At 41.4% G+C, this 26,008-nt stretch overlaps 4 protein-coding genes across 11 annotated transcripts; 2 read left to right on the top strand and 2 right to left on the bottom strand.

Annotated features, from left to right (window-relative positions):
* Window positions 1–1,264: 1,264 nt before the first annotated feature.
* Window positions 1,265–11,838, bottom strand: arsg (arylsulfatase G). 3 transcript variants are annotated; one of them, XM_030754744.1, is made up of 11 exons: window positions 11,673–11,838; window positions 8,454–8,681; window positions 7,611–7,846; window positions 5,839–5,953; window positions 5,464–5,610; window positions 4,050–4,261; window positions 3,852–3,932; window positions 3,652–3,760; window positions 3,260–3,380; window positions 2,045–2,135; window positions 1,265–1,698 (listed from the first exon to the last, which is right to left on the bottom strand). In XM_030754744.1, exons 2-11 carry the CDS (start codon window positions 8,666–8,668, stop codon window positions 1,418–1,420), a joined length of 1,608 nt encoding a protein of 535 aa, XP_030610604.1. In that variant the 5' UTR covers window positions 8,669–8,681; window positions 11,673–11,838; the 3' UTR covers window positions 1,265–1,417. The 3 variants fall into 3 exon arrangements, with proteins under 3 accessions (XP_030610604.1, XP_030610602.1, XP_030610603.1); XM_030754742.1 differs by having other exon boundaries at window positions 1,985–2,135; XM_030754743.1 differs by lacking the exon at window positions 11,673–11,838 and adding an exon at window positions 11,343–11,422 and having other exon boundaries at window positions 1,985–2,135.
* LOC115798057 (monocarboxylate transporter 7) lies at window positions 10,996–17,356 on the top strand. 5 transcript variants are annotated; one of them, XM_030754738.1, is made up of 6 exons: window positions 10,996–11,242; window positions 14,069–14,294; window positions 14,415–14,558; window positions 14,668–14,796; window positions 14,942–16,003; window positions 16,533–17,356. In XM_030754738.1, exons 2-6 carry the CDS (start codon window positions 14,072–14,074, stop codon window positions 16,661–16,663), a joined length of 1,689 nt encoding a protein of 562 aa, XP_030610598.1. In that variant the 5' UTR covers window positions 10,996–11,242; window positions 14,069–14,071; the 3' UTR covers window positions 16,664–17,356. The 5 variants fall into 5 exon arrangements, with proteins under 5 accessions (XP_030610598.1, XP_030610599.1, XP_030610600.1 ...); XM_030754739.1 differs by lacking the exon at window positions 10,996–11,242 and adding an exon at window positions 13,525–13,651; XM_030754740.1 differs by lacking the exon at window positions 10,996–11,242 and adding an exon at window positions 13,563–13,988 and having other exon boundaries at window positions 14,668–14,832; window positions 15,002–16,003.
* A 38-nt stretch (window positions 17,357–17,394) lies between these two features.
* Window positions 17,395–23,067, bottom strand: amz2 (archaelysin family metallopeptidase 2). Its single transcript, XM_030754745.1, has 7 exons — window positions 22,932–23,067; window positions 20,661–20,949; window positions 20,163–20,336; window positions 19,888–20,016; window positions 19,526–19,689; window positions 19,196–19,372; window positions 17,395–18,443 (listed from the first exon to the last, which is right to left on the bottom strand). The coding sequence occupies exons 2-7, from the start codon at window positions 20,947–20,949 to the stop codon at window positions 18,285–18,287; spliced, it is 1,092 nt and encodes a 363-aa protein (XP_030610605.1). The 5' UTR covers window positions 22,932–23,067; the 3' UTR covers window positions 17,395–18,284.
* Window positions 23,068–23,427: 360 nt separating this feature from the next.
* Window positions 23,428–25,864, top strand: LOC115798061 (protein FAM104A). 2 transcript variants are annotated; one of them, XM_030754747.1, is made up of 3 exons: window positions 23,428–23,637; window positions 24,024–24,129; window positions 24,352–25,864. In XM_030754747.1, exons 1-3 carry the CDS (start codon window positions 23,621–23,623, stop codon window positions 24,607–24,609), a joined length of 381 nt encoding a protein of 126 aa, XP_030610607.1. In that variant the 5' UTR covers window positions 23,428–23,620; the 3' UTR covers window positions 24,610–25,864. The 2 variants fall into 2 exon arrangements, with proteins under 2 accessions (XP_030610607.1, XP_030610606.1); XM_030754746.1 differs by lacking the exon at window positions 23,428–23,637 and having other exon boundaries at window positions 23,652–24,129.
* Window positions 25,865–26,008: the final 144 nt, after the last annotated feature.

Consider the following 26,008-nt stretch of genomic DNA (forward strand, 5'->3'; position numbering starts at 1 on the left):
CTCTCCTCTTGTTTGCACACATCCTGTAGCCTCTGGTCACTGACCCCCCCCCCCCCCCCCCCCCCCAAAAAAAAGATACCTACAAAGAGTTGAGCATATTAAAAAGCAAGATAAACTATATTGCTGAAAAGATTAGCTCATCTTCCTTCACACGCATATGAACTTGAGTGACGTCCCATTCTTAATCAATAGGGTTTAATATGATGTTGGCCCACCCTTTGCAGCTATAACAGCTTCAACTCTTCTGGGAAGGCTTTCCATAAGGATTAGGAGTGTTTATGGGAATTTTTGACTTCTTCCAGAAGCGCATTTGTGAGGTCAGACACTGATGTTGGATGAGAAGGTCTGACTCACAGTCTCCGCTTTAATTCATCCCAAGGGTGTTCTGTCAGGTTGAGGTCAGGACTCTGTGCAGGCCAGTCAAGTTCTTCCACACCAAACTCACTCATCCATGTCTTTATGGACCTGCTTTGTGCACTGGTGTGCAGTCATGTTGGAGCAGGAAGGGGCCATCCCCAAACTGTTCCCACAAAGTTGGGAGCATGAAATTGTCCAAAATGTGTTGGTATGCTGAAGCATTAAGAGTTCCTTTCATTGGAACTAAGGGGCTGAGCCCACCTACTGAAAAACAACCCCACACCATAATCCCCCCTCCACCAAACTTTACACTTGGCACAATGCAGTCAGACAAGTACCGTTCTCCTGGCAACCGCCAAACCCAGACTCATCCATCCGATTGCCAGACAGAGAAGCGTGATTAATCACTCCAGAGAACACGTCTCTACTGCTCTGGAGTCCAGTGCTTTACACCGCTATATATGACACTTTGCATTGTGCTTAGTGGTGTAAGACTTGGATGCAGCTGCTTGGTCATTGAAACCCATTCCATGAAGCTCTCTATGCACTGTTCTTGAGCTAATTTGAAGGCCACATGAAATTTGGAGGTCTGTGGCGATTGACTCTGCAGAAAGTTGGTGACCTCTGCGCACTATGCACCTCAGCGTCCACTGATCCCACTCTGTGATTTTACGTGGCCTACCACTTCATGGTTGAGTTGCCGTCGTTCCCAAACGCTTCCACTTTGTTATAATACCACTAACAGCTGACTGTGGAATATTTAGTAGCAAGGAAATTTCACAACTGGACTTGCTGCACAGGTGGCATCCTATCACGGTACCACGCTGGAATTCACTGAACTCCTGAGAGCGATCCATTCTTTCACAAATGTTTGCAGCAGCAGTCTGCATGCCTAGGTGCTTGGTTTTATACACCTGTGGCCATGGAAGTGATTAGAACACCTGAATTCAATGATTTGGATGGGTGAGTGAATACTTTTGGCAATATAGTGTATTTATCTCTCCGTCTGTGAACCTCTCTTATCAGTCTTTTGTGTGAGTATCTGCATGTGTATCCCACTTTAACCCAGCCTGGGGCATCGACAAACAGCCTGTGTCGGGTCACAGCAGGGTGCTGCTGACTCGTCTGTCCTGTAGTCTGCAATGGACACTGACTTGTCTGTGGCAATGTCCCATAAAAGCTCCTCCCTCCCGCGGGCGATCCTCTCCGCTACCGTCTGGTATTCATGTGTCTTGACATCCAAGGGTGTTTCCTCAGACTCGTCATGCTCGAGATCAAATATCAGTGGCGGATCATGGACCTGCTGCTTTCCTGTTCCTCCGCCACATGCTTCGGCTGCACCTGTAAAGAAATAACAAATATGTGCATTCCTCATAAGCCTGTTGCAGGATGATACTTCAGTATGAGAATGAAAGTGCTATAATGCAGACTTTAGGGATTTATTCAAATATTTGTCTGCAGAACAAGGCCACCAGACTAGTACCACCATGATGACATTATGTAAACAATCCACCAGAGTGGTAGGGCACAACAACCAGCCTTGCAAGCACAAGTGAAAAAACATAACATCAGCATTAGAGAAGTTTTTTCAAGCTGTTCTAATTACAGTAATAACATGACATGATACCTGACTGTAGTGTAATTGCTTGTGGATGTTGAACACGCATGACCTCCATTTGACCAGTACCTGTGATGTAGAAAGCTTTGTGTTTCCCACTGCGAACTGTCTGAAGGTCACCAAACTTTCCTGCAGCGCCACTGTTAGGATGGAAGAGAAACTACAAAAAAGAAGGATTGATGTCTGCAGCAAACTCAAAAACACAGGACAATCCCCGGTGACATCACTGTGAAAATTACACTCACCAGCCACTTTATTAGTTACTAGTGCCAGGTTGAATCACCTTTCAGACTCAGAAGTGGCAATCAAGAAGGTGTTGAATTTCTCTGACATTTGATCCATATTTACGTAATAGCATCACACAGTTGCTGCACGTCCATGATGCAAATCTCAGGTTCTACCACAACCCAAAGGTGCTTTATTGGATTGAGATCTGGTGACTGTGGAAGCCATTTGAGTACATTGAACTCATTGTTCAAAAAAACAGATTGCGATGATTTGAGCTTGATGACATACCATTTTATCCTAAAAGAAAGCTCCATCAGAAGATGGGTGCATCTTTTTAAAGGTAGGTATGCAGGTAGACTGTGGAGTTTAAACAACTGGTATTCAATTGGTACTAAGCAAATATAAGAAAAGGTCCCACACAGAATTACATTACCACCAACAGCCTGAACAGTGGATACAAGGCAGGATGGATTCTTGCTTTTATGTTGTTTATGCCAAATTCTGACCCTACCATTCAAATGCGGCAGCAGAAATTGGGAACTATCAGACCAAGCAACATTTTTCCAATCTCTTGTTGTTGGATTTTGGTGAGCTTGTGTGAATTGTAGCCTCAGTTTCCTGTTCTTAGTTGACCAGAGTGGCACCCAGTGTGGTCTTCTGCTGCTCTAGCCCATCTGTTCAGTGTCATCTGTTCAAGGTTCAGTGTGTCTTGTGTTCAGAGATGTTCTTCTGCATATCTGGGCTGTAACGAGTTGTTATTTGAGATACTGTTGCCCTCCTATCAACTTGAAGCCTTCTGGCCATTCTCCTCTGACCTCTGGCATCAACAAGGTATTATCACCCAGAGAATTGCTGCTACTGGATATTTTCTCTTCATCACATCATTCTCTGTAAACCATAGAGATGCTTGTGTGGGAAAATCCCAGTAGAGCACCAGTTTCTGAACTACTCAGACCAGCCTATCTGGCACCAACAACAGTTAAACAGGTGTACTTAGCAAAGTGGCCAGCGAATGTATATGTTTAAATATAAATTTGAAGTAAGACTTTTCTTCACCTCATGACCCATCTGTTCACCATGCAGGAGGATATTTGTGGCATCAATGCCATCATAGCGTCTGTCAGATGGGAGTGTTACCCCTGCCAGGGACAGAACAGTTGGGAAGATGTCCATACCACTGCACCAAGAGAAATGGGGTAAGTAAGCACTGTTTTTGATGACTTTTTATTCACAATAGCAGTTTTCACTTTTTTTAATGGAGCTAACGCTGGTAAAAGACTAATTGGTAACTCAGTAAATACGGTTCTTATGTACCCTTATATATTTTATATGACCATGCAGGGTAGTCATATCTAGAAAATTGCTCATCTGTATTCGCTAATATAATGTATGCATATACCTATTTAAATGATATAAACTAGCCTGTAAGTACTGGTGAAGTGGGGCACCTGAGCAGGGCAGAGCTGGTGGTGTTTGCAATAATCCTTCCAGGCCAATAGGCCACTGTAGGCACCCTGTGACCACCCTCCCATGTGGTCTGCTTAGCTGAACCCCCACCTAGCACATATGCAAAAAAATTAAAAATATGATTACACACAGCAGTAAAATGTGCAAACTTTATAGTGCTCAGAAAGTTTATTTTATTTACCTTTGCTGGTCTGCCATTTTCCTCCGAAAGGCCCTACGCTTCCTGCATACTGGCACTTCTGCTCCCATGGGCCGTTGTCACCTATAAAGAGTGTGCACACAAGACAAGACATTTAAGGCAGTGGTCAAGGCTTTGCCAGAATAACAAATGCCGATATTCTGTAAGTCCAGACATCAGTCATGAATCCAGGTGACCAACCAGTGAACCAGATGAGCGTATTGTCTCTGTCTGTGACATCAGAAGCAGTCTTTATTGCCCCAACCAGGCTGTCCAGCTCTCGCAGACTGGCGGCATACACTCCACTATTTGGGTGGTGATCAGCAGTAGGGGCATCTGGTGAGGGTGGAGGGGCCAAGGGGACGTGCATATGAGCCAGAGCTATGTAGAGCAGATAAGGCTGTCCTCGCTCACTGAAAATACAATTAATAATTGGAAACCGTGTCAGAAAAATAATGCTTGAGGATGCTGCTTTGAAAAAAAAAAAATGCTGGCTTACAAGCATATTTGTATTAAAGCTAAATGACCTGACAAGCTCTTCATTCACCGACTGCCAAATGTTATTTCAGATACTCGTCACAGCAACATAACACTAATCCTGGACAAACACAGCTATGGGGTACTTGGAGAGCAGCCATTAGCTGTGTGTTTCCTGTTGACGATACCTCAGAATATCTGCCATGCTATTGTGCTGTAATTGATTCAAACCTGCAAGCCAGCTTCTACATCAGGATTACCTGTAGTTTACTTATGGTTAATTTGAAACAAAAACATGCAGTTAACTTTCCATCTGGAACATAACATACAGCATTAGTAACTTAAAAGTGCTTCACTGAATGAAAGCCTGCATGCCTTGACAGGCTATGAATTGTTACCGCTGCACTTGTTCACATGATAAAGCCATGTTGCCTTTCACACGCAACTGCAAACAGCGGGGTTCACCGGCCTGCTCCCACCTCTACAGCGCATAAACACACACTTTGTGTTCTACACTACTACCAATACTCTCATCTCATGAGGATGCATTTGCAGAGTTTCCACATTCTATACGTAATACTGACATATAGCGCATATAGCACTGAATGTGTAGTAGGTTATCCTGTCATTAACAACTTCCATCAGGAAAACACAGTCCTTGTAGACTGCAGCACTTTCTCCTTTTCCCATCCAAGGCAATCAAGTACAGATGTTCGCGAGTGTTTTTGCCTGGTTTGCCTGATCTTAACCCCTCATGTGTCAACAGAGCATCCACAGTACACGTATGTCCTCACGCGATAAACCGACATCTTGAAACACTGTTCAGATCGAACCAGTGATAACAGCCTCAGACTGACATAAAGAAAAGAAAGACGCAAAGGGACAAAGACTGAAAACACTTAATGCATAGATGCAGTAACAGACAGCACTGTTTTTACTGTTGTTAAGTTTCACACAAATGGATACTGTCTAAAGACAGACGCAAGCACACTATACCTACCAGATTTCAGCAGCTGCTGAATCAGCGGACTACAAGAGAGAAGCATGTTCCTGTGCGTGCAGTGCAGCATGTTTGCACTAAGGTATGACTATGTTTTCAGCTCATATAGTTCTATAAATTAGCCCAACCTGGTTGTACCTTGCATTGTGTATGATCCTGAGTGCGGCAGACTTGTATTGTTCTGTCAGTGTCCACAGGTCAAGCGGCTGCTCCACAATACTGCTATTTTCAATCAGAGGAAGGCCAACTCTGGAATAACAACCTCCACGTGCATTCCTCTTCAATCTAGAGAATAAGAACAATAGATTGTAATGAAAACTGCATCTGGTTTGGTGAGGCCTTATGGGAAAGGACTAGCATCCATTTATAAGAATTACAATATAGTAAACCTTTTTATATTTTAGATTAAAAAAAAAATACATACTTGAAAAATGTGCTGGTCTCTGTGCAACTTATACTTTCATTATGGTGTGACACTGTCATAATTAATACAGTAGGAGCACAGCACTACACCTGATCACTTGTGGTCCATCTGAGTCACAGGGGAGGCACTGGGGCAGGTTATATCCTGGCATATCAGTACAGCCCATGTCATTACTGTAGGGAATACCTAAGTAGTAGTCAAAACCTAGATAAGAGATATAGAAAACATTATAAATATTGATTATATTTAGCCACAATGTACCAGTGTGTCATCACCTTGACATAAAAAAAGGGTGCATTGTTGTCTCAATGCACCCTCTATACATGTGCCCTTAAAGTAACTACAGAAGTCAGGATTTTTTGCCTTGCACCACCAGTTCATACCTGCTTGAGCACAAGGCCAGTCAGTCAGTTCTTTTCTTTAAATATGCTGATGTGCAAGTTTTGTGGATGCAGTGCAGGGGAGGGGATGGGGGGACAGTTGTCAGTCTGTTGTGTGTGTTGTCAGGTGCTAGACACAGCTGGTTGGAGGACGTGATTAGTGACCCTGTGCAGTCTGTTCCCTGCAGTGAGGCCAAGAAAGGCCTAGAATGTTTTACAGATACCAAACAACAAAAGTTAAGTGGAAAAATACAGCGCTGTGCATCAGGAAACCGTCTACATCAGCTCATAGATTACTGTTTTATCTGAAATGCAAAACTAGCATTACAATGTTCAACTGATAGATAGGAGATAACAAAAGCTATCTCACACTCAGCATAGGTGAGCACCTCTATAAAGCAGAAGTTTTGCTGAGTATCCAGGTGTGCGTTAACACAATGCCGAAGAGGCGAGATATCAGAAATGATCTTAGAGAAGCAGCTGCTGCTTCCCATCAGTCTGGGAAGGACTATATGTCAATTTCCAAACAATTTGAAGTCCATCATTCTACAGTGAGAAAGATTATTCACTCACAGAAAACATTCAAGATAGTTGCCAATCTTCCCAGGAGTGAATGTGCCAGCAGATTCACTCCAAGGTCAGACTATGGAATGCTCAAAGAAACTGAAAACAAGACCCATCACTGATGGGATAATCCTTCCACCATCAATAAAATTATAAAATAAATCTAGACTTCTGGATAACATTACAGTCTCGTTTCATAATAGAAAACCCTTCAGCAGATATCTTTTATTAAATTCTGCAAAACTATTTTGCCCTAATTTGGAGGCCATGTTTTTTACTCTCCACTTCAGATGAATATAAAATGTGCAAAGGGTACTAAACATCCAGGAATAGGAATATCGTGTTGCATATCTTTGAAGAGTAAAGAACACATATGCTAAATTTCATGGCTGTACTCCTTGTGGTTTTGGAGTTTATAGGCTAGAAAGGTAAAACCTCCCAGATGGACAGATGACAGGACGTATGATGACAGTATCTTCCCACTTTATATCACACGGGAGGATAAAAACCCAAGAGCTACATCGCAGACTCTACAGGCTTCAGTTAGCATGAAAACACTAGTTTGATATTTTATATTTTCATTAGAATATTAATGTAATATCAAGATCAATAATGTCTCAAATTTTCTTGTTTCAATTTAATATGCATTTCTGAAGATATGATGAGAAACATCCAGTGGTATGGAATTTTTTCTATTCCTGAATCCAGCTCCAGATTCCAATTCACTCTAAATCACCTCTAGCCTTTCATGCAAATCTCTTGATCAATGTTTGAGTAATATTGTTTGAGCCAACTTTATGTCTTTTGTGCCTAAAAAAATAAACATTCTTATCTAAAACTGACAGCTATTTATTCCACATTCAGTATTTTGGTGAGTTAAAACACAGACACTATGCTTAAATGTCCATCCCACTTACCTCTGTTAGTTGGACTGTATGGTCCATTGTGTCCGAGATGCCACTTCCCTATCATGGCAGTGTGATATCCTGCCTTCTGTAGTAGCTGGGGTAAGGTAACTTCAGACAGAGGCAGACCAGCCAGAGAATTTACACCAAAGTTATGAGTCACTCCGTTTCTTAGGCTGTAACGACCTGTCAGGATAGCAGCACGGGACGGAGAGCATGTTGAGGCTGGGGAGTGGAAGTCGGTCATTCTGGGGGAAAAAAAATCCCAAAGCTCTTATCACAGTCCTGAGGTTTTTATTATTATTCTAACCATATTAAGCTTTACTCTTGCTTTATTTCACTGGAGATGCTGAGTTTTAGTTTTTCTGTTTTCTAATTTTATTTGTGAAATTACTGACTTCTGGTTTTATTGTTCTAGTCTTTCCTTTGTTTCCCAGTTTGTTTTCCCTCTGTTTTGTCTATATATTGGTGCTTTATGTGTTTCAGTGTCTCTGTCATCTTGTTTATTGTGCAATAGTTCTCTTGTCTCAGTGTTATCTATCTTTTGGTTATTGCTTGGTTTACTTTGAAAGGTTTTTTTAGTGTCTAGTTCTAGTCTTCTTGGCTTTGTGACTGTACGGTTCTCCCAGATTGATCCTCCTGCTATTGTTTCCTCCTGTGTTCTGCCCTGTGTTCTCTCTGTGTTTATATTAGTCCTGTGTTCCCATCAGACATTATCAAGATATTTGTAAATGCCTTCTGTGTTTAATGTTTTCTGGATTTCTGTTGGTTCCTGTGCTGCAAATGCAAAATTAACTTTACAATAGATGGAAGAAAACGGATGGATTGATCATAGATCTACATCCAAATCTGTACCGCAGTCCTTGCAGGGCCATCAGGTTGAGGTAAGGTGTGTTGTTTGCCCTCTCTTCAGGCTGGTTAGCGTCCAGATCCCCCCAGCCAATGTCATCTGCCAGTATGATGATGAAATTGGGCTTCTTCTTGAGTTTATCATTTTGGGACACTATGTGGAGCAGCAGCCCACAAAGCAGCATTGCAGAAAAAAGAAGCTGGGTTATGCCGTCTGCCATTCTGGATCAAAATCTGCAATAGATTACACAGGGTTCAAATGAAACTTGGCTCGCAGTTACAAACCAAATTCCAAAAACATTGGGATGCTGTGTAAAATGTAAATAAAGATAGAATAAAGACAGAATGCAATGAACTGCAAATGTTATAAACCCATATTTTATTCACAATAGAAAATAGAAAACACATCCAAGACATTTCACTATTTCATGAAAAATATTAGCTCGTTTTCAATTTGACGGCAGCAAGACATCTCAAAAATGTTAGCATGAGGGCAACAAAAGGCTGGAGAAGTGGTACTAAAAAGAAATAGCGGGAGGTATGCTTTAAAATTAATTAGGAACAGGTCAGTATCATGATTGGTTATAAAAACAGCATCTTAGAGAGGCAGAGTTCCTCAGAAGATGGGCAGAGGTTCACCAATCTGCAAAAAACTGTCTACAACTGGAACAATTTCAGAATAATGTTCCATCTACAGTAAATGACATCATCAAAAGATTCAGAGAATCTGGAGAAATCTCTGAGCACAAGGAAGAAGGCTGAAAATCAGGACTGGGCGTCTGCGATCTCCTGGCCTCGGGCGGCACTGCATTAAAAACAGACACGATTCTGTCAGGGAAATCACTGCATGGGCTCAGGAAGACTGCCAGAAAACATGGTCTGTGAGCACAGTTCACATCCACAAATGCAGGTTAAAGCTATATCATTGGAAAGAAGAAGCCATATGTGAATATGATCGAGAAAGGCAGCTGTCATCTCTGGGCCAAATCATTTCAAATCGGCTGAGGCAAAGTTCAAAATTGCACTGTGGTCAGAAGAATCGATATCTGCAAGTCTTTCTGGAAAACATGGACACCAAGGAAGGAACCATCCAGCTTGTTATCAGCACAGTTCAAAAGCCTGAATCTCTGATGGTATGGGGGTCCATTAATGCCCATGGAGTTGGCAGCTTGCACATCTGCAAAGGCACCATCAGTGCTGAAAGGTATGTACAGGTTTTAGGGGAACATATAATGCGCAAATTTCCCCGTCGTGGGATCATTAAAGTTTTATCTTCTTATCTCTTATATGCTCCCATCCAGATGATGTCTTTTTCAGGGAATGCCTTGCATACTTCAGCAAGACAATGCTGAACTGGATCTATTATAACAGGAGAAGAGTAGGAGAAGAGTCGGGGCGCTGAACTGGCCTGCCTGCAGTCAAGACCTTTTACCGGCTGAAAGTGTTTGGAACATCATGACAGGAAAAATGTGACAAAGAGCCAGGAATGTTGAAAAACTAGAATTCTGTATCAGACAAGAATGGGACAGCATTCCTCCCCCCAAAATTCAGCAACTGCTCTCCTCAGACTGTTGGTAAAAGAAGAGGGGATGCTACACAACGGTGAACAAGGCTTTGGCTCAACTTTTCCAACTTCGTTGAGACATGTTGCATTTTCTCACTTTAAACATTTGATATGTTTTCTATGTTCTACTGTGAATGATATTTATGAGATCTGAAAAATCACTGCAATCTGTTTCTATTTACATTTATTATAGTGTCCCAATTACTAACCACACTCCAGAGTAAGCTTAGACAGAATAAAAAGATCAGTTCTCTAATCATGCAGGTAATTTTCCTGCAGTAACCCACTTTTCGCCAAGCGGCCTAGTTTTTTGAGGCCATGTAAACAAAGCGACGGGAATCAAATCACGACCTGAGATCATCTTTGTGCCTCATCACACTAGCATGTGTGATGTTTGTTGAGCTGCTCTCTCAATTTTGACACGGTGCCAGTGATTATGGTTAAGAATTAATCAGCAAAAAAAGCTGACGTTTTACAGGTGCGAGGAATGAAGGGGTCACTGAGCTCACTGAGTCAGATGTCAATTAGTGAAATATTTTGGTGCAGGGAGGGGGAGTCAGTGCATTTCACAGTATGTGTTTGAAGAATCCTCTGGAATCATTTTAAATAGGAATACATTAGATAAGCTCACAAGACACTGAATGAAATGGACTAACTGTAGAGTGATGCCTTACAGAGCTGAGTTTTTAATTCAGGTAAATGGCAGCTATCCTTTTTAATCAAAGTTTTGTGATTATTTTTTTAAAAACTATGTTGACAAAACTTTTTCAGATGTTCAAGCCTGAGGCTGGCCAAAGACTCCCTGCCTGTCTCGCCAGCTATTAACTCAGTGTGCACAAACAGCTCAAGACCAAGTTAAATCTGCGTGTGTGTGTGTGTGTGGGGGGGGGGGGGGGGGGGGGGGGTAGTCTGACGGGGTACTATGGAGAACTGGCTGCAACCAGATCTCTCACCCTTCTGGCTCTCCCCCCGGTTCTACTTCATGAATGTAATCGTTCATCAGACACTGCATGCCTGTACACGTTTCCATATGTATATGTGTGAGTGTGTGTGTGTGTGCGTGTACACGTGTACGTGTGTGTGTGTGTGGTGGTGAACAAATGCCGGTGGACACACGTGTACCATAAGTTGACTCAAGTATAGAGGTTCACTGACGCGGCGCGTGACAGTTGCGGGATTATAGCAACGAGCGAAGAAAGGAGTATTTCCGTCTGAAAACAGCTTCTTCCAGGTGAGGCTCAACCCAAAATAATAGTCATGATATTACCAACGAGCATGTTAACTACCTCAAATAATTATATGGTCTAAACACGCGACGCGCAAATACTTACAAACCACGTGTGCGCAGTTTTTACAGCGTTATTGCTCTCCGAGATTACGTGCGTCCGCCGGACGGAGCGGATTGCGTCAGTCGCACGAGAGCGGACCGTGGTGCTCCCTCAGGTTAACATTACCACCCTCCCTCCCAGGCTCTGAGTTAAAGGCGGGGCTGATTTCTACGGCTAAGTGTACCTACATATCAGAGAACAGTGTTCAACGGTTTTATGGATGGACAGGTCGTTTTATTTCTTGATACATTTGATACATTATACTTTTAAAGAGCCGATTTGTTTATTTGTTGGACAATTAGTTCAATATTGGCCTGGAAAACACACACTCACCAGCCATTTTATTAGGTACAAATTGCTAGTACGGGGTTGGACATCCCCTTTGCTTTTGGAACGGCTTTAATTCTTCATGGCAACGATTCAAAAGGTCGCTGAAATCATCCCCCAGATATTTTGGTCTGTACTGACATAATAGCAGCACAGTTGCTCCATATGTCAGCTCGTTCCACCACATCCCAAAGGTGTTCTGTTGGATTGAGTTCTGTGACTATGGAAGACATTTGATTAGTGTGGTCACTGTAAACATCACAACATATATGTTAAAATGTGATCTATTAATGTGCTTAGGTGCTTTTGTTAGTGTTTAAAAGGTAGCAGTTTGCTTGTGCATGTAATAAAAAAGAATGTGCATGATGGCTAACTTTTACCCCCCCCCTTACAATATATGACATGTCTGTACAATCTGTACATCAAAAATAGGACTTACACCGTGCTTAACATACCAACACAGCTTGGGAAGGCTAGGTTCAGAAATTTGACAAAATCTGGGAAGGGCAGAATACTTACACAACAGGTTTGCAGCTCTGTAGAGTTATGAGGTCAAACAAACTGCACTGCAGATTAAAAATCCACACACAGGTAGGCTGGCCCAGAGATAAGGGATTAATCTCTTGGTAGCCTGAAAAAAAAGTTTTAGATTTGGTCCTAAAGTTGCATTGGCCATTAGTGCCCAGCACAGTCCCTCCAACTTCATTAATAATTGATTAACAAAGATAGAGGCTTCAGCGGCTGCTGCCTTTTAATTTAATTTTTTTTAAGCCTTTATACAAATCATGTAAATACAGAAAACATAACAGTCAATACTTTATGTTCATATCTTTAAAAGATTCCAAAGGAGGAGACTGTTAATCATATGTCCAATGGTTTTCCTCCTCGCTGCTAATCATTCTTTGCTCAATAACACTTTTTTCTCTTGTTTTCCAAATCGTTAGCCTAATAGCATAATTGCCTAAGTCATATTTTGGCATAATTTGAGACACCTACCTAATTCTACTCTGCTAACAGTGTAGATTCATTTAGATAGATATCTCAATTTTGGCCAAAATATGACTTAGGCAATTATGCTATTAGGCTAACGAAATGTGAGTGTTTATTATACACATAATCAGCCAAAATAAGCTTCGTTTACCATTTTTCCCTTAAACAAACCACACATTATATATATATATATATATATATATATATATATATATATATATATATATATATATATATATATATATATATATATATATATGTGTGTGTGTACGATCCTGTATGTATCCTTTTCTTTTTCATTCTCTTGAAAAATTGATCATTATATATTTAAAAAAAAACACACATTACATATCTCACACTGATATCAGCATCAAACCCCACATCAAACATCCTCCGTCTTATCTCTGTTGTTCAATAACAGTCCAAAAGCAAACGTTGTAAAGTTTCGTCCTCATCACATCTGGCCATAGGGCATTAGTGACATGACAGCTCCGTTGCACAATTGCTTTGACTGAAAGTCTGCCAACAGCCACACTGTATCACTTAGATTTCCAGGTATCATTTTATCATAAACATTTCTAATAATTTGAGGATTTTCTTCGTTATTCACACGATTTTACTGCTTTATTCTTTTCATTGATGCTATCATAAATTTGTTGCTGACTTTGCTCTTCCTTACATCTTTGTATACAGCACTGACGGGACCGTGTTTGCGTATTAAACAGCAGTTGGTAAGGATGTACAAAGGCACTTTTATTAAGAGGAAAGCAGCTAAAGAAAGAGCGAATATAAAAGAGGGTGCAACGCTATATGAGCACCGATGAGCCTGCTGGGAAGCCCAGCCAGTTATCAAGTCAGCTGACTTCTGTAACTCTACAAGGATCAGGTTCACCACTTCTTACCCAGACTGCCTGTGATTAGAAGAGGAGTTCAAAGGCTTTTTAGCGCAGAGTGACTCAATCTTCACGGAGCTGAAGCTGACTTTAGTGCGGCAGGTATCTACAGGATAGCAGCGCCCGCTGATGCTGGACAGTTTATTGTGTCGGTTAACAACTCACTTCTCGTTACATTTACCACGCAGGCTGCCGAACTCGCAACACTGTTTCCAGTTTAAGATGAAACACGTCCCCTCCACGCGTCTTTAGAGTATTCCTGTCGTTTGCGTGAGCGAAACGGAAATCTGGCTTTGATTTGTACTTAAACGCTGCGCGACGCGGTCCGTATCCTGCGCGCATTCGCGTACACGCTTCGAAGTGCCTTCTCTACAGTAACAGTCCTGCACTTGTTGTCACCCTACTTTGTGTTTTATCTCAATTAGATCATCCAGTCAAAGTACGCACATTTGATTCGTTTTCATTTATTTTTAAAATTGATTTCTGTGCAGTTAGTTAACCTGTTGTTTCTCTTTCCAGGGCATGGGACAGTGTGGCTTCTTGGGGCCCAATGTGTACTCAGAGGTCCCCGATGGCGGCTGGGGATGGGTGGTGGCTGTGGCCTTTTTCTTCGTGGAAGTTTTCACCTATGGCACCATTAAAAGCTTTGGCATCTTTCTCCAGGACTTAGTGGAAGAGTTTGGCGAGACATACAGTCGAGTCTCCTGGATTGTTTCCATTTGTGTGTTTGTCATGGCATTCAATAGTAAGCACAGCTCTTGGTTGCAGCTCTACAAAACCAAGCAAAGACTGCTGATTGAAATGACACTGAAGTAATGAGAATCACTGTACTCACACTAACAGTTTGTCCACTGTGGGTTCTCAGGTCCTTTTTCCTCCATGATGACTAACCGCTTTGGTTTTCAACTTGTTGTTATGACGGGAGGATTGCTTATTACCTCTGGTACCATTGCCACCATCTTTACCAGCTCCGTAAATCAAATGTACATCACTTACGGATTAGTTGCAGGTATTTATTTTGTTACTTCTTCATACCCTTTTAAAACTTCACAAAATGTTGTTATTCTTTGAATTTGTTGTTAAGTGTAAAACATGCACATGCCTTTCCAACTGTGCAGGCGTGGGTTACTGTCTGACCTTCCTGCCCACAGTGACCATCCTTTCTCAGTATTTTAACCATCGCCGATCTCTGGTCACTGCTGTGGCGTCTACTGGAGAGTCCCTGTCAATGTTTGCCTTGGCACCAGGTGGGATGTTTTATCCAGATGCTTTGAAAGACAAGTGTGAGTGAGAGGTTAGAAAAATCACGTGATTAATGTGTGTGTTGTTCTGGAGTTTGTGAATATTATCGACAAAAGATGATTTCAAGGTCAAATGCACTGTTTCCTTTAGTGTCCGTGTCATACAAGCCAGATCTTGAACACTCATCGAATGCCTCTTCATCCGTTTTAGCCTTTTCAGCACTGAGGGACCATATTGGCTGGAGAAATACCATGGCAGTGATAGGAGCTTTGCAAAGCATCATCATCGTCTGTGGCGCATTGCTGCGGCCGATCGTTATTAAACCCAGCGAGACCCTGAAAACAGAGACTGACAGCTTACCCCTAAAAGACCTAAAAGATCTGAGTACACATAATGACTATATAGAGGACACAACCTCAGGGGTCTCTATGACAAATAAGGCATCATTTGATCAAAACGCCTTCTGCACTTTGAATAGTGAGCTAACTACAGGCTCTGTGAACACTGCAGACTCTGGTGTCCAGTCTCTAAAGGACACTGACAGCAGCAGGCCACAGGAAACTACTTTACTTCAAAAAGAAGCAAAGGTGGCGATTGAGCAGGAACCTTTGGAAGAAAGTAAGGCAGAGATAAAAGAATCTGAAGAAGAGGTAAAAACAAGCAGAGAGGCAGAAAAAGAAGAGGAAAAAAACTATTCAGCTGATAAAAAGTTATCTGCAAACAACTCCAAACTCTTGGACTTCTCCATCTTCAGAGAGGGCAGCTTCATTTTCTATTCTCTCTTCGGGTTGTTTGCCACCATGGGCTTTTTCGTTCCACACCTCTACATCTTTGATCTGAGCGTGAGCCGAGGCGTCAGAAAGGACCATGCAGCCTACATGCTCTCCATCATGGCTGTGGCTGAAATCCTAGGCCGATTCTCTATCGGATGGATCCTGACACGGAAGCGGTTTAGGAAGAAGAAGCTTTTGGTGATTTTAGCATCTGTTATTACATTGACTGTGGTACAGGTGGGATTTACATTGGTTACAGAGTTTTATGGCCTTGCTGTGTGCTGCGCTCTCTATGGGTTCTTCCTGGGAACTGTGGCATGCACCCACATCCCTCTGCTGGCTGAGGATGATGTGGTGGGCATAGAGAGGATGACTTCAGCCGCTGGCGTCTATGTGTTCATCCAGAGCTTTGCTGGGTTGGCAGGACCACCACTTGGAGGTATTAAGGAATGCCATATTTACTGGAAATAAGCCCGGGGATTCAACTTTACTATAGATGATACTATATATTTATATTTTGTGCTAAAGTTTCAGTTCCATTAGTCATTAAAACACGTATGTTGATAGTTTTCCTACATAAATCTGGAAGCTTTCAATGACCATGGAGAAAAAAAAAATTGTACATTCAAACTTTAGAAAGTGAAAGAAAAAGATCACAAACAATTACACTGCTACAATAGATATATAAATCCTGTTTTGAATTCTAGGTTGAATTTATGGCAATCTGATCCTTGGAACTCCACACCTAAAGTTTGAAGTGTGGGCTAGATGATCCAGATCAAACTCCGTTAACCTTTATGGCTTCTCTATTACATAATCAAGTATATTTTCTCAGCCCCCTGCAGAACATGAGAAGACACTACACAGTTGCTTTCAGCTGTTACTCAAGATTAGTACTCTGAACTTTACAAGTAAAACTGCTGGTTCTTTAGTTCTGCCTTTTACCTCTATTCTCCCTCTCTCCTCAGGCGTGCTGGTGGATGTGACCGGTAACTATGGGTCAGCTTTCTACTCCTGTGCAGCTGGCATGGCACTGAGTGCCTTGTTCCTGGGTTTGGTAAAACCTGCTAAGAAAGGATTTCCCTGTATAAGACACTGAAGATGTACACAAAAGCAATGCAGCCCCCAAAGAGAAGAGCGCTAAGAGCAAACTGAACCAAAGAAATAGTGATCTTGAGGGTGTTAAATGTTTGGATTAAGCTGATATAAAATGAGAGTAATAAGGGGGAATCAAGCCATGGAAGGGTAGAAGGTTAAAGGCCTCTGTTGACTGCTGTAACAGCATGAATACACTGAAGAGAAAGACATTTAGTGAGACTGCGCTTTCTGTAGCTGCATAAGATCTGCCTTTGTAGGTCAGGTTTCTGAGAGCAATCGGTCATTTTTAGATCACAGTATTTAAGTAGCAGTTGTGCCTTAATTATCTGATATACCAAACAGTGTTTTTAACTGTCAGTATTGCTACAGTGAGTATTTTTAAATTATCTTTGAATAAGTGTTTTAATGGACGGTTGTGGCAAAAGGTACACTTAACACTGACACTCGATAATTACCTCCTGGTGATCAGAACGATAAGATATCCAGACAAACTGTGACGCTAACATAGCTGCAAAAACAATCAGCTGCACAGAGTTTGTTAGACTTCTAGGAAATACCTGAAACTCAGGAGTTTTATGTTTCTTACTGGCAATCAAATCAAACTGTCACTAAGTTAACAGTGCACTGGTATTTAATATGGGATGTCAAAGCGCAAACTATTTTTGTAATGAAAATGTGTTTGTTCATAATAAAGCAACACTGTGAAATGGACTTCTGATTGGTGGTTTATTCTGTACAAACATTTAACATGAGGCAAACTGTCAACAGGTTCATTTACTGAACACAACATTCATTTGAAAATATGCAAAATAATCCTACAATCCACAGAAATATTGACAGAAAGGCAAGAATTATTCACCCAAACCTGTAAAGCATTAAATGTTAACAGGATATTATTTATCTACATACTGCATAAAATTATTTAAAATAAAATGTAATTTATATCTGAAAACATAGTAAACCCAACTTATGTACTGTGGAAACACAGATTCCCAAAGTGTTATGATCATGTCATTAAATGGTAAATGGCTTTACTGTATGGATTCTGACTAAGCACTTTCTAACTATTACACTGCATTAGGGGCAATATTTTTTGGATTGGAGGAGCTGAGGATTGAACCACTGACCTTCTGATAAGCAGATCTACCACCTGAGATGTCCGTTATGCACTTCATGTAAGTCTCTGGTTTTATTTAACACAATTTAGGAGAGAACTGTCTCTGTTTTAAAGACATTTTACGGTGGCCAATACTTAGACTCCAGATACGTCGGTTCTACTTTGCATATCAACCCAGCAACAGAAATGTTATGACACATTGGTGACCTAACAGCTTAATAAGATACTTTTTTAAATCACCTGTATATGGTTTAGATAATCTGTGCCTACATGGGTTTCCTCTGGGTGCTTTCCTCTGGGTACCCCTCCTCTTGCCCTATAACAGCTGAGCCTCCAGCTCCTTCTGTAGTTCCACTTCTAGGCCACAGTATTAGAAATTAGAGGAAAGATCGAAGGTCACAGTCAAACCCACAACTCCAAATACATTTTAACATACCAGTAACAATATGCCAAGTCAGGATTGACTGGTTAAGGCTCTTTTCCATTATCCAGATTTATTGTTTATCTACTGTTTCTCTTTTTCCAGTATTTCCAAACACCTGCAAAGCCAAAGTTTGGATGTGTGAAAGGCTTCAGTGGGTTTTGTAAAGTGAGGTGCGGTATGACTGGCCGATGCCTTCACTGATGTCTGACTCTGATCCTCGTCCATCCAGTGGAGTAAGGCCTGTTAAACAGAGAAAAAACCCCACTCAGTAAACTGATGTTTTTATAGGGAAAAATGAATGTGGAGAAAAAAAAGCTGCTCTAATTCTAATGACTTTCTTAGGGCAGCTCTGTATGTTATGTATTTCTATGTAATCTCAATATTGTGTGGGAGATTCCTGCATTAATGCTGTTACAGTGACTGTTTCCAGAAGCTTCTTTGTAAACAACAAATAACTGCACTCTGATGAGATTTCCGTAAATGTGCAAAACAACATGAACTCAGAGAGGAAAAAAAGTGCTGAGCTAAAAATCAAGCTGTTACTGTGAAGCAGCCTGCGTGAAATACGCTTTTTATGTCTACCAGCTCAGCACATTGAGGTTAAAATTCAGTCTGCTTTAAGGGCTCCCTGTGAACTCAGGCATGTCAGGTGGGCTGAGGACACAGTGCAGCGCAAAGATTTTGCTAGAAATTTGAAATAATCATTATTTTCTGAGATGCATGAACCCGTGACCCCACACCAAGTAAGCACCCAAACTGTCACTATTCCTGCATAGAGTATATAAAGACTATATCTCCTGGACCTTTGCGTCTGTATAACTGAATCTAATCTATTAAGAAGAGTCAGCTGAAGCTTGTTAGTGTAACCATGACCCGATGAATTCCTTCCAATGCATGTCTTGCTGGTGCTGTATTTATTTAATAACCAAATAATGAAAAACATGGGATTAAAATTGCAATTATCCTTGTTTTCAGTGAAAATGCTTCATTACCTTGTATCTTTTAGCTATATTAAAGCCGATTGAGGTGTGCAGTTTGCGAAGGCAGATGGGACAGAAATCCAAGGGCCTTCGATCAGACTCCTCGAGGTGGTTGGAGCCTTGCATGACACAGCTCAACCACTGGCAATGCCTGATTCCAAACATGTGGCCGATCTCGTGGGTCATGGTCTGGAGAGAAACATTTAACATTGCAGTGAAGACTAAAAACAGAAACAAATGTGAAATGCTATATTCAGTATCGATACAAGATGATGAACGATGACCATTGGCAGGCAAACTCAAATTATATAACTTTAGCGAGCTGAGATGTTTCTTAGTAACCTTGCAGGATCGAAGGAGCAGAGTGCTGGTGATGGGCGGAGTGTAATATCCGTCAAACACAGAATAATCCCCCTGCCTTGGCTCAAGATGTTTCTTCAGCCTTCCAGCATAATGTCTTGTATAGAAGTTGTCATCATATCTGGCAAAGCTGAAAATGCCCATTCCTGTACACATTTAAAAAGAATGTGAGCACAAAGGAATAACTCCCCTCTAATCTATTTCACTTTAGCACCATCTAGTGGTTAGTCAGTCACATTACACCACACAAAAGTAAGCATCTCTTTTGCAGTACTCGTGGAACAAATTGTATCAAATTGAATTTCTGTATGAATAACCTAGCCCTTTGCTTAGTGAGACCTCACCCTTTGTGAGAGAAGCTTCTCCAAAGACAAAGTTCCATGATTCTTTGGGGTAGAGGTCAATCATTGTGATTCCAACAATACAAAAAGCATCTTTTGGTTTCCGCTTCTCCAGAAATCGGAGCAGGTCGCCTTAATTTGAAGAGAAAAAACAATACTGGCAAAGCAAATCACACCAACTCAGACTGAGGCTGCATGGAAAAAATCCAAAACCACCAAGTGATACGAAACAATGTTAAATGTAGGTTTAAAAAAAAGAAAAAAAGAAAAGTGGTTACCGGTGAGGATTTGAAGGTTGTACGAGTTACTGTTGACCCTGAAAGAGCATCCTGTTTCACACACAGTAACTGCTGGAAGCAACTTCACAGAAAGCCCATAGAAGAAGGCCTGACAGTAATCTCGCAGCCACTCCACATACTGGTCTGTCTGGGCCCTAACTTCTCCAAATGAACCTACAACAAATGCAGCACAGAATTAAGGCCAAGCAACCAAGTGGCATGCTGAATTTGGAGACCACACCATTTTGTGGTACACACTGGACATGCCTCAACCATTTGTAATGCCCAAAATTAAGAATATACTTTTTGTTGCATGTGTTGCTCATTGAGACTAGACATATTTTAACTTCTCATACTTACAAGTCTATGTTCCCTGCTAATGAGCACCAACTGAACGCTACTGAATCCTGTGAGAAATAATTCACAACCACCCACATGTACGCCACTAGAACTGAGAGAAACAGTTGTTCTAAGTACACTGGATGCAAATATGCTCACCTATGGTTTGAATATAAATGGCACTGTGGCTTTCATTTGGGGTCTGGCGATAAGGGTATCTGTAGAAAGTCTCGAAGTCTTGGGGCTCCTCGGGGTGAGCAGGGATCCAGTCAGAGTCAGAGTGCACGGTGATGGGTTGGAAAAGAGAACCTGGCTGCCCTGCGTGGAATCCTTCCTCCAGAAGACACTTTTCTTCTTTTGTGTACTTACTGTAAATTTTAGTTAAATCTTGAGAATTAGAGACCAAAGCTATTCTGAGTTTCTCTGGAGCGTGCTGGATCACCTTCATCTGCGGGAGAGATATGGATTAAGATATGGATTCTTTTTGTCCCTTTTACATTTTGGGGATCTTGCCCCTGTGGATGCATGTGGCAAGGAAAAGTTTGACATTTTGAGAAATAAACTTATTTGCTGAGAGTTAGACAAGAGGAATGATCTGCGCTTGTGTTTTATAATAAACTTTAAGCCACCACGAGACATAGTAAACTAAACTAAAACTGAAGTGCAGATTTTCATCTTTATTTCAAGTGTCTGACAAAAGTATTGCATTAAATGTTTAGGTATTACAGTCATTTTTAGACATAAATTCCAGTTTCATAGCCTCAAAATAAATAAACATAATAACATAATTTGAAGTATAGGATTGTTTTTAATACTTGGATGGAAATCCTTTGCCATCAGTGACTGCCTGAAGTCTAGAACCCATGCTCTATTGTGTTGGGATGTTGGTGACAGACTGGGCCACTGAAGAATATCGAATGTCTTTACCTTGAGAAACTCTCAGGATGCGTCTGCAGTTTGCTTTGGGTCATTATCCATTTGCACCATGAAGTTCTGTCTGACCAGTTTTGCAGCATTTGGCTGAATCTGAGCAGGGAGTATAGCCCTGTATATGTCACAATCCATCTATCTAAAGTCACATTATCAATAAACACTAGAGACCTGATTCCACTGGCAGCCATACACAGTGTGGTATTTATACTGTAAATAGTCCGGCCTGTTAAGGTTCAACACACAGGCACATCATGTACATTGTATATAGTGTTATTATTAGTAGTATTAAGGTTAATATTGTTTGTTGATTTTATATATATTCTTTTCTTAATAGTGTGAATTATTATATCTTTATTTATATTTATAATAACTGCGGCTGCTGTTACACCCAAATTTCCCCTCTGTGGGACAATAAAGGCTGTTTCTTCTTCTTCTTCTTCTTCTTCAAATCATGAGCTGTTAGTCTCTTCAGCTGTACTTTTCTCTCTCCATCATTCTGATACAAGTTAATCCTGGTTTCATCTGTCCAAAGGTTTTTGTTTTTTTGGAAGCATCTATAACTATGCACGCTGCTTTAGATGTTTCCTGGCAAAATCTAATCTGGCTTCTTGTTCTTGAGTGTAACCAGTGGTTTGCGCCTTCTTGTAAACCTTCTGTATTTACATTCACGAAGGCGTATATTGATTGTACACCTTGACAGTTATAAACCTACCTCCCCAACTGTTCTTGATTTGGTTAGATTCTGCAAAGTAATTTTTCCTTAAGCATGGAAATAATTTTGTCATCATCCACTTTAGTTGTCTTCTGTGGTCTTTCAGGCACTTTTGGTGTTGCTGAGCTGGCCAATGCATAACTTCTCATTAAGAATGTACCAGATTATTGATTTGGCCCCTTGTAACTTTTGGTTTTTTTTTCCATCTCTCCAATAGATTTATTTGGGTTTTTCAGGGTCCAGTGTACAATAATGAAGGAACAATAATGAGGTAACAGGCCTCACCTGGCCAAGAAATTGCTTTTGAGTCAGCTGTCCAATACAAAGGGCTGTAACGCCTAAAAAGTTAATGCAGTTCTTTTGTTAAACCCCCAGAGTCAAAGAGGAAAGCCTGCACTTCAATCACAGCTTGATTCTTTGATTTAAAATCCATTGTGGTGATATACAGAGGCAAAACTACTAAAACTGTGTTTGTCCAAATATTTATCTACCAAACTGTAAATATATCAGGTAAGTCCAGTCCAGTCAGCAGCTAGAAAAGAAATCAATTTTCATTCATGAATATAAATGGCAGCAAATTACAGTAAATATAAACTGTAAACCATTCCCTGTAAGTGCGCTAGCTTAATGCCATAAAAAATACTCCTTAGTATTTTCTAAAGAGCAGTTAGCAAACGCAGGTTCGCATTTTCATTCGATACACAATAAAATAAAAAACAAAACATCTTTTTTATGGCAAATAGGCTGTCATATATCCGTGGGAAATGACAAAAATGAGAGAATACCTTAACTTGCCCATAAAGCTGGTAACACCGGAAGCCATGTGTAATTACGTCAAGTAAACAGAGGGGCGGAGCTAAGGAAAGAGCTCGCTCTTGCGGTTCTCCTCCGAAAGACTTCAGTGTCACTCAGTATACCGAAAACATTAAAATCAGATTTATCGTTAATTTACTTATCTGATTTCTCGCATCCGACTGCTGCAAACTAAGGAGAACAATTCAACGCGCTTAGTGGCAAGAAGACGTAATACGAAAGCGGAAGAACTTTCTGTTAGAGCAGCTAAAGTAGTTAGCTAGACAAGCGGCTACTCAAACGGTAGCAGGCAGCAGCTAGCGGGCTAGCTTGCTCCTTTTGCTGTCATGCCTGAGGTTCCTCGAGATTTCACTGCGTAAACGAGAATAGCTAGCAGAGTGCTTGTTAGCTTTTAGTCTTTCGGCAGCAGTTTGTGTCCCCGCCGAGACGCCGGCAGAGCGGACTCGGCTTGGAACGTCGACACACACAGCTGAGGCTTTCTAGTGGCTACCGGTGCTTTTTCAGCCGGCTGGAGATAGCTCACTTTACACAGCCTGGACTTCCCAGTGAGATGAGAGAGAGCAACACTGCCAAAGCATTTAAATAAGACATCTTAACCCGGCTGACAAGGAGTGTCAACCTTTCTCTTTGCCAAAAATAAGCATCCGTCAAGACTGCAGAAATGCTGACTGACAACAGGTAAAGAAGAGAAGATTAATTTTCACAGTATTTCACAATTATTTACTATAGGCTCACTGTCATCTTATAAAAAAATAGCACTGAGCAGTTGTGTCATTGTAATTCAACACTGTGGCTAAGTCACATATTGCAGTAATCCAAGAACTAGACAAACAATTCATAGCTTTATACAGAATCCAGTAACGGTATGTAAATCTGTATGGTCTTATAGTGGGAGCGCCAGATGCCTGTTCATGTAACTGCTTCAGTCTGTGCTGCTATTTTTGGTTCCTCTTCATGTACTCTCTTTCTGATACTCTTGGCTTCCTCCGCCCAATCTCTCTCCCCCTCCCTGCATCATTTCTGTCACACAATCTCTCTGTTCCTCGCATTGCTGGTTTCCACAGGAAGAGACACCTTCGCTGTGACAGCGAGGAAGACCAACAGCTGAGGCCTCAGGCCAAGAGGTCAGGAGGGGGTCCCTCTCTGCTTGTGTCAGATTTGGACTCAGAGGTGAGACACTTACATAGACAATGAATTTACTTCTGATTGTTTGATAAAACTCTGTCTTTGATCTTATACTGTAAAGCTTGTTGCATTTTTGCAGATAGAGCACATGTCTTGGGCTCAAATGCAGCGTACCACTGTCAGTAGCTCAGAACATCTTTTATTCACAGCCTCTGCATCCATCTGTGAAGCTGCTGTTCAGACCCCATCTCTGTTCTGTATTTGCAGTCTTCCAGCAGTGACAGCAGTAATGGGATCAGCAGTCCAGAGAGAGCAATAGTGGCCACCACCAGGCCGTGCATACACAGTCAAAATAGCTGCATCACCCAGGACCCCGTCAGCCCAAAGCCTGAAGACTCTGCCAGCTCCTTGCAGCATTGTTTCCATGGCGACGGAAGAAGTGTCTCATATGACTACATCAACAGAGTCCTGAGGGAGGCGCACTTCAGCAGTCTGCAGACCAGAGGCCGACCAGGCTCGACATGACCGTGACCTCTGACACCCCGACTCCCCTCCCCCCAATGCACACCTCTCCTGACCTTTTTGTCCCTCATGCATCAGTGTCAACACTGCTGGCATGATGGCTCCTCCCTGAAAGCCTCAATAACACCATCGGGTCAGGTGTAAGGGGATGATGTGTGGGGACTAGGGTTGCAACAGTATGAGATTTTCACAATACTGTCTCTGAAAATATCATGGTATTACACAGTTATTATCATTATCATAACAACTCTTATAGGACTTGTTTTGGTTTAAGTGTACATGGTATGATAACGTTCTGTTGTCATACCGTGGCATACTGTGAAAACCGTATACAGCTGCAACCCCAGTGGGGAAAGTTTATGGATTCTGGCTCATCCCCCACCTCAACATGTACCATTTTTGAAGATCATAAGCACATCCGCCTTTCCATGGCCCAGCCACTGTGGTTTTTTTTGTGCTGTATTGATGTGTATGTGTGGATTTTGTGTGTATGTGCGTGCGCGTGTGTGTGCATGCACCCTGTGCACTTTATGAAGAGGTCTCCTTTTTACATGTGTGCGTTGATGCGTGGACATTTTCATTGGTGCTAATCACAAGCAAAGTGTGATGAAGATGATCCAAAGTGCTTGCAAAACTAAATAAAGCTAAGCACTTTACTCTGTAAGTCTTTCTGTTTACTCTTGACTGGGACAGTCAGTCGCATGTTTCCATCAGTGAAGTGGGAGTTATTGTGATCCCAGGGGAAAAAAAGCAAGTCGATGGAGGCCAACAGATTCACTCCTAAGGAGCATGATCAATATAATCCATTAAAGAATATTTTAGGCTTTATTTGTTTTCTGTAGCCAAAGCTATAAAGTTATACTTGTTGCAGTTGCTCTCTAAATGAATCTAAAGTGTCTAGGTGTGGCAGGTCACTGGGTTTAAGATGATGGAGCAGAGATTCCTCATGAGTACTTTTGGCTAAAATCCAACCTTAGATTAAACGGGTTAATTATAGGTCTGTAAGGAGGCTCTGTGGAAAGTCCAGCTCAGGCAGCAGTGCACGCGGCACAGTGCTTCTAACATAAACAGACTCTTTAAAATAATTTAGAACCCAGTGTTTACTTGTTCCACATTTTCCACATTGTGTATCTGTGTGTCATAAGCCTGTCAGCCATACTTGTTTATGGGTGGTTTAATATGACCAGTACACTGTGTTTGGAATAAAATAAGATGTAAGCGTGATTCATATGTAATTTCCCAAATCATTTGAAATAAAGTGTTGCCAAAAGTGGTCTGCAACATGTTGCATAAAAAAAAAAAAACGCACGCACACACACACACACACCAAGACTATGGAGTGGTTAGTGCTGTGACAAAAATACAGCATGCTTTATTGTCCTCCTGCATCTTGGAACAACAT

This window comes from Archocentrus centrarchus, chromosome 19 (assembly GCF_007364275.1).
Source record: "Archocentrus centrarchus isolate MPI-CPG fArcCen1 chromosome 19, fArcCen1, whole genome shotgun sequence".
NCBI lineage: Eukaryota > Metazoa > Chordata > Actinopteri > Cichliformes > Cichlidae > Archocentrus > Archocentrus centrarchus.